Genomic DNA, 8186 nt, shown 5'->3' with positions numbered 1-8186 from the left:
AGCAGCAAAGCATTCAAAAAATTAAAATCTCTTTTAAGTTTTTGTATGTTTTTAAGTTAACACATTAAATATACAAATCAGCATAAAAAAAAAACAACATACATAAATGTATATGTACATATATAAAATTAACATGAAAAAACACGGCAAAAATAAATAAAACAATTACATATCTACATACAATAAAAGATTTATATATGAGTGGGCACACACTCACACACACGCACGCACGCAAAACAATCGCACAGAGTCCCGCACGTCGAGCTTGCGAAGAGTGTGTGTGTGGGGGGGTGAGCAGAGAGAGAATGTATGACGAGACGAGACGAGGCGAACACGCAGACGCGGCAACGATGACGACAACGAAAAAATCGCGGAAACACTGCGAAACACGCAACGCGCAGAAGCGAGAGAAACTCATCGACTGAATCTGAATCAATACAAAGAACGACAGTAGCTCGCTCGCTGCTGGCCCGAGTGACTCTAGCAACACATAACACGGCTCCGTGTCTGGGCTCTGTTGCTGCTGCCTGTTTGACTGGCTAGCTGGCTGGCTGACTGGCTGACTGGCTGGCTGTGTATTTAGTTTGCGCTAACACAGAAACGATGACAACTACAACCGCACAGCAATATGATCAAGCCCCAAGCCGAATATACACAACATCTCACCAATACTAGCGACAACGAAACGTGCACAAATACACACACGACGCTCTCTTCATTCTTCTTCGTGCGCGCCTGCTGTTGATGGCATATACATACATATATATATACGTATACGTGTGACTAATACAGCGTGTAGTGCCGAATCGAAACCGAACCCAGCCGAACACTGAGCCGAGTTGAGCTGCGCTGTTGCCTTTTGCCGCTCATTTACTTTGCACTCGATTTCGCTCACTTGTTGTTGTTGGTGCGATCAGGGCATAGAAGAACAGCAACAACAACACAACAGACACGCTGCGATTGCCTCGACGTCTGTTTGGGCGAGTGTGTGCGTAGCTGTGTATTTCTGTTTGTGTTTGTAAAGAAAAGCAAAGTACCAGACATCGTCGTCAGTGGCGCTGTGGGGACGGGGTAGAAGCATTTTGCATCTGTACCCAAAACAGGCTAAAGAGTCCACTAAAGCAGGTAGGCCAACAACAGAAACATGTATGCGCATGCATACATACATACAAGCATACACATGTATATATGTATACATGCAATACAGGCTTATTTCAGAATATGGGGCAGGCTTTGATTCGGGTAACACTCTGTTACACGCATTTACAGGATTTACAGACTTTATAATTCATAATCTGTTAAGCTTAACATAATCAGTACTGTTGCACATTTTCCATGTTAAAAAGGGAATATAAAACATAGCTCGAAGTTTTATTACGTGAAAATTTGATTAAAAATCATATACAAATATATGTAAATAAAATATAAGCGTTAATTAACGATCATTTGGCAAATAAATGAATACATATGTACATGGGTAAATTTGATGACTGGGATAAATTCAAATGAAGTGGTAATCATTTGTTAAAATACAATAGAATTAAATGCTGATGCTGGAGAACTTTTCTACAGACAACTAAATATATTCATACAAACATACATACATATGTACAAAACTACAAACACACACATACATACAGACAGCAAAGTTAGCAAGCAAGTTTAACAACTACCAGATATACATACATATGCATGTGTTTGTGTATGTGTGTGTGTGTGTGTGTGTGTATGCCTTTTTCTATGTCTGTTTGTTTGTCTGTATTGCGGCTACTCTCAGACGACACTCACATGTGCTGTGTGCTTTACTTTGTTGTTGTTGTTGCCGCTGCTGCACTGCTGCACGTCGCGACGTCAGCTGTGGAAAGAGAGAGGCTGCTTAATGCAGGTGGCGGTCGGTGGATGGTGAAAGAGAAAAAGGAGTTGACGCCGCTGATGCTATTACTATCGTTGTTGTTGCTGCCGTGCTGGGCAGTTGCTTGGTTAACTGATGATGCAGCAAATAAGCGGATAAGGCGTCTGATCTTGTCGCTCATTGTTAGAAAGGAACAAGTTTTTCTTTCTTCTTTTCAGTATAATCTTTTACCCATTTTCCTAAGCAGCGCCAGCGTTAAACTTTGCATTCGTGTCTGTGTGTGTGTCTTCGTGAAAGAAAAAGAGAGACAATGAGAGAGAGAGTCCAAAAGAGATTGGCAGCGCAAGTTGGGCAGAGAGCACACATGCTGGGCGTAACAACGACTCTCTTTTGGAGCTCAAATAAAAAACAAGAAGACATAAAAAAAAAAGCTTACGCGCGTGTTGCTTGCGCTGGAATGAGATCGCTGCTAAGCTGTGCGCGCTCTTAACAGCAACTCTGTTAAATTAACAGACATTTTTGAAATATTTTCACCATGAGTGTACAGCAGCGGCCAGTAGCAGTAGCAGCAGCAGCAGCAGCAGCCGCAACGGCAACAACAACAACAATAGCAACAACATTAGCAGCTACTGCGCGCCAATTGCTGACGTTGAGTTGCTGTTGTTTACACGCACACATACACACACTTACACTTAGGTTTGTACACTTTTGTACATAAACCTTTATGTATGTATGTATGTATGTATATACATTTCATTAGTACTCGTAAGGTGACTTATTTATTTTTGTCAAAGCGTCACACCTGCTGCGTGTGTTTGCATTCAAGTGTGTGTGTGAGTGTGTGTTTGTGTTTGTTAGCCACTAAATGGTCAATAACAGTTCAAGCTATTTTTTTTTTACCAAATTTCTATTCTCAGCGTAACTGGTTTTGGCTTGATTACATTCACACATACATACATATGTACATATGTACATATGTATATCTATTTATGTATTTATGCGTCTATCTTGCTTGAAAGCTCGTATAGTTTTTTAAGCTGCTATCGATAATGATTTGCAGCTATCGATTAATTTGATATATGTTGAGTTATATGAGATTTTGCCTACTTATGTACATGTGTGTATGTATGCAATTATCATAACTGGACGGATTAAGGCATGTATACAGATGTATATACATACATACATACTATATGTGTGTCTATGTACGTATAGATATGTATGCATTCTCATTTTCAATTTTCAAGTTCTGAAATTTGAAATTTTCTATTTAAAATAGGTTTTTCATTCTATGTACTGTTAATTTAAGTAAGCTTATGTGGTTTGATTATAATAATGAAGTTATGTTGTGGGATCAATCATCGATGTAATGAATGATAATATATCTATTTTGTTTATTTATTATAAATATTATAAGCCTTTATTTATTCTTACTTATTTTGTATTCTATGTTTCTTTTTTTTTTAATTATTCATTTTATTTATTCCTTATAAATATTATAAGCCTTTATTTTTACTTATTTTGTATTCTATGTTCTTTTTTTTTAAACTCTTCATTTTATTTATTTTTATAATATTTTTATTCTAATTTTCATATGTAATTAAATGATGCTTAGATAGCATTAAAAAGTAACAAGCATATACATATGTATTTATATAGTATGTATATCATTTAATGTTTATAATACCCTCTAGAAGGTCATAGAAAACAAATCTATATAAAAACATGATTTTAATTGACCAAAAAACAAAAGAGAACAAGTATATTGAAAATGTGTTTGAATTTATATCCGATTTACAGTGCGTATACGAGACGTGCGCATGTATACGCCTATGTGTGCGTGTGCGTGTGTGTGTGTATGTGTGCATGTATTTGCAAGTAGTTTATCAGCTGCCACAACAATGATGTGCTGTTCTTTATGAACTTAACATTATGTGTGAAAGGCAAAGAAGACGAAGATGATGAAGAAGAAGCAGACGCAGCAGGCAGTGGCAGTGGCAGCGACAGCGACAGCGGCAGCGACTGAGGCAGAGGCAGTGACAGTGGAAATACAATACAAATAACAATAACAATAACGACTATATCAACAGCGACAAGAGCGGGAACAACAACAATAAGAAAACAACAACTATAATAATAATAATAATAACAAGTTGCGTGAGACGTTCAACTAGCATGTGTGTGTGTGTGTGTAGAAATTAATAAGTTCCAGTTAAAGACCAACTGAATCATTTGTTGTCGCACAATCAGACAAGCAAACATAAAACACAGATGAACACAAATACAAACACAAACACTGGAAAGCACACACACACACGCACACACACTAACGAAATATAAAACAGCTGCGAATTTGAAGTCCAAGACTGAATTGGAGTGAAAGAGAATGAGTGCAAGAGAGCGGCCAGGAAGATGGCGAACGGCTGTTCGAGTGCAAATGCGAGTGCGAGCGAGAGGGCCATACAATATAAGACTATGCAGAAATTGAAACCATTTGATCAGTGAGCGACGGATGAGAGAAGGAGGGAGAGAGAGAGAGAGACCCTTTTTATCAACTTAGCGGAGTTGCCTTAGCGACTGCTTAAATGAATTTATGCTTGGGTATGCCCGACTATAAGATACTCTGGGTTGCATATAAATTTCTATGCGCTCTTGGGTATGCTTAACTAGAAGATACCCTGAGTAGCATATGCATTTACGTATGCATTTACTTCGCTTATGTTTGACCAGAATATACCCTAGGCTGTATACAAAATGAAATGCCTTTCAATTGGATATGCACGAGTTAAAGATACCTCGCGTTGCATGAGATTCTTTACTTAGCTCACATGGGATTGCTCTATATGGGATGTGCCCTGCTATAGCATACCCTGCGCTGCATATCAATTGATATTTATCCTTGGGTATGCTCGACTGATGATGTCCTGCTAATGCTTAAGCAAAATAGATTTTCCGCTTATTAGCATATTTACAGGGTATGTCCTGCTAGCATACGCACTGAGCTCAATTTGAATATGCATATGGGTATGCTCAACTAGAAGATACCCTGACTTACATACATTCAAGTATATGATTTGATATGCGCTTCAGTAGAATATGCCCAACTAGCAGATACCCTAGGTAGCATATGAAGATGTTTACTCCTTGAGTATGTCCGACTGGCAGATAGACTCTACTCCCGTCAAGCCAAGAAACACTCTAACATATAGAGAGGGCTATATAGAGTGACGAGGAACGATTCTATTTCTTTTCGTCTGTTTGTCCGTCCGTCCGTCTGCCCTTCTCCGTGGCAAGAATACGCTCCGCTCTGCTTGACAAAATACATTTATTCATCGATGTATGAAGTTTTATGTGCAAATGTACGGAAATAGAAATATGATTGTTACTGCCTGCCCTTCTGCCCTTCAGATCAGATCAGATCAGATCAGATGGTGTAGTATGACGCCCCGGAGACGTTGCCAATCAATTCCTTCATTGCAATTTCCGAATCAACGGAGCCCGTTTTGTTCTGGTTAGGGTACATCTCAGGAGATGATTCGCGATTTTCGTTATCATGGCGGCAGCGTGGTCGCCGCAGCAAACGGGCAGTAGCACGCTCCGGCTTCTCGATGGGCTTGTGCGGATCCTGGTAGCCCAGAAAGACTTCGGTCTTCAGATTGCGATAGAGCGGTACGGGCAGACAGGCCGAGTAGAATATTCGAGTTTTTTCATTGAGTTTCTTTTTCTTTTCGATGGCTTGAATGTGTCGCGATTCCTGCATCAGCTGTTCCGTCTCCGAGTCATCCTCCTCCGCCTGTTGCTCCTCCTCCTGCTCTTCGGAATCGTCCGTTGACGATGTGGGCGTCGGCAGCCCCGGCGGTTCACCCAAAAACGCCTGCTGCAAATACTCAAACGGCTGACGCGTAAAGGACAACATCTCACAGAATACCACATCCTGCATGGTATAGAAATCGTTGAGCACATGCTTCATATAGCTGGCCATCAGGCCAGTGTACGCGTCCGGCCAGTTGGACAGAGAGAAGACGCACCACAGCTGATACGAGTGGACACCGAGCGGCACATGATTCTTCTTCTTCTGCAAATGCTCCAGGCTGCTGAGCAGCATATAGCTCTTGCGATATGCCTCCAATACAGCGGGCTGCTCCCATTGGGGCGGATCGAACGGAGGGCTACGACAGAGCTGGGCACAGCCCCAGATATAGGGCAAGACATTGCGCTCATCGACCACATTGGTGTTGCGCTCGTGACTGATTGTCAGCCGAAAGAACGTGATGAGGCGACGCACCAGTTCCAAGTAGCGCTGGAAGAGCAATAGGACGGCTGCCACAGTATCATTGGCACCCAATATGCCCGCCTTGAACAGGCTGCACATGTAGAACACGAACATCAGCTCATGGCTGGGCCCATAGTCGTACTGCTGCAGGCTGCCAAACGAACGGGTCAGATATTGGGCCAGCTCGTTGATGTGATTGCAATGGGGATACACCTGGCGCTCCACAATCGAGTAGACGCGCTCCTGGACGAGCTTCACCCAGTGCCGGTACGCCCGATGGCATTTCTTGCGCAACGACATTGTCGAGTCCATCTTATTGATCCTGTCGTCGCCGGCGCAGTTCATCAGGCCATGCCCCATGCCCAATGGATGGCACTCGTGAACCAAGCGGTCCAGCCAGTTGAAGATGTGGCACAATTTTTGCATCTGTTTGGTGACCACAAAGTCGGTGCCATCCTGCCGGTGGCCCTGTATGGCCATGCTTGAGTTATTGATGTATGCGATCAGATCGTTGTAGGCCTGCGAACGCTTCCATTTCCCTAGATCTGCGGGCGTACGAATCGGCTTCGAGAAGACCTGTTGAGCGAATGACGTGGCCTTTAGGGCAGCCTCGGTGGGTTCGTCCACATTGTGCACCTGTTTGCTGGTCATCTTAATATCTTAATATCTACTCCTCTATATATATATAAATTTATATATATGTATGTATGTATGTATATGTGCAGTTGAATTGTTATGGAATGTGTTATGGAATGAGTTTTGATACCGAGCACAGAGCCTATTCGGTAGCTTGGCTCGAAAACTTTTGAATTTTGAGATTTTTGCCCCCTCGTTGCCCACAGCTTGCTTAGTGCAAATGAAGTGAATAGCAGTTGACGTAGATTAGTCGAACGGGCTTCGTCTTTTTTGGGCATGTTCTCTACCAAACTTGGCTCAAAGGCCAGCTCTGTTAACTCCCTGTAACTGTAACAGTGGAGCTAAGAGTAACAGCAGCAATAACAGTTGTATTTGTTACTCAATCTCCCTGTCTCTCTCTCTCTCTAAGGTTCGATTCTTTTCTCCTTCCTAACGCACTTTCTATCTCCTTTCAATCTCTCTATCCTTTCAATCTCTCTCTCTCATCTTCTCAGTTTATGTCTTCCACACTCTCTCTCTCTCTCTCTCTCTCTCTCTCTCTCTCTCTCTCTCTCTCTCTCTCTAAGGTTCGATTCTTTTCTCCTTCCTAACGCACTTTCTATCTCCTTTTCTTTGTATGTTTGCCTTGCTATTCTGTCTCTCCCTATTTTTCAGCCTTTGTCTCGCTCTTTCTATTTTTATAACTATGCCTTTCTTCTTTTTTTCTGCACTCTTGCTATTCCTTATCATTCTCATTCTCTTTAGCCTTTTACTTCTCGTTCTCTCTCTCTCTCTCTCTCTCTCTGGATTTCTTCTACTTGTACTGTTTTTACACCCTCTCTCTCATTTTCTTTCTCATTCTCCTCTCCTCCTTTTACGCTTTCTCCTTTTACTCCCCTTCTTTCTACTACTCCTCTTGCTATTCCTTATCATTCTCATTCTCTTTAGCCTTTTACTTCTCTTCTTTGTACTCCTTCTGTTGATCCTTTTTCTTCTATTCTTCTTTCTAGTCATCTTTCTCCTTCTCTTCCTTATGTTTCTTCCCTGTCTCTGTCCGCTTCTTTCTCTTTCTGGTTCTCTTTCTCCGTCTTCATCTTTTTTTCTTTTCCTCTCTGCCTCTATCACACCACATTGCACTTCCCACCTTCCCCTGCGATTCTCACAAGTTCTAGCTATGCTTTATTTTTTTTTTTTTTGTATTTCTCAAGAAAACATTACCCTTTGAATTAGCTAATTAAATTAAAATGCTTGTTTTTGTATACCTGCCAACTGGAACTGGCCTTTCACTAATTATGATCATAATAAAACTGAAAATAAAGTCATATAAAGTTCATGCAGTCATATATCCCTCTCTTTAGAACCTATATATATTAGGAGTGGTCCTATCGCAATTCGCTCTCTTTCTCTCTGTCTCTCTCATTTTCTTTGTAGTGCCTACAAAAATTG

The 8186-nt window shown here is 41.3% G+C and overlaps 3 protein-coding genes across 3 annotated transcripts in view; 1 reads left to right on the top strand and 2 right to left on the bottom strand.

Moving 5' to 3' along the window:
* The window catches only part of rut (adenylate cyclase rutabaga), a 186456-nt gene that overhangs the window by 28380 nt on the left and 149890 nt on the right, over nucleotides 1–8186 (top strand). The gene's annotated exons all lie outside the window — the stretch shown is intronic.
* The window catches only part of sd (TEA domain transcription factor 1 homolog scalloped), a 75101-nt gene that overhangs the window by 35809 nt on the left and 31106 nt on the right, over nucleotides 1–8186 (bottom strand). The window lies entirely within an intron of this gene.
* LOC115565163 (serine/threonine-protein phosphatase 2A activator) lies at nucleotides 5231–6921 on the bottom strand. Its single transcript, XM_030390171.2, has one exon. The coding sequence runs from the start codon at nucleotides 6774–6776 to the stop codon at nucleotides 5277–5279; it is 1500 nt and encodes a 499-aa protein (XP_030246031.1). The 5' UTR covers nucleotides 6777–6921; the 3' UTR covers nucleotides 5231–5276.

This window comes from Drosophila navojoa, chromosome X (genome assembly GCF_054131105.1).
Source record: "Drosophila navojoa isolate 15081-1374.11 chromosome X, UAZ_NAV_1.0, whole genome shotgun sequence".
NCBI classification, from domain to species: Eukaryota; Metazoa; Arthropoda; class Insecta; order Diptera; family Drosophilidae; genus Drosophila; species Drosophila navojoa.
The sequence above is the reverse complement of the archived record's forward strand: the minus strand, read 5'-3'. Positions and strand labels throughout refer to the sequence as shown.

What these genes read in the sequence shown, in the direction of transcription:
- LOC115565163 (XM_030390171.2), bottom strand. Translation starts at nt 6,776, where the DNA reads ATGACCAGCAAACAGGTGCACAATGTGGACGAACCCACCGAGGCTGCC.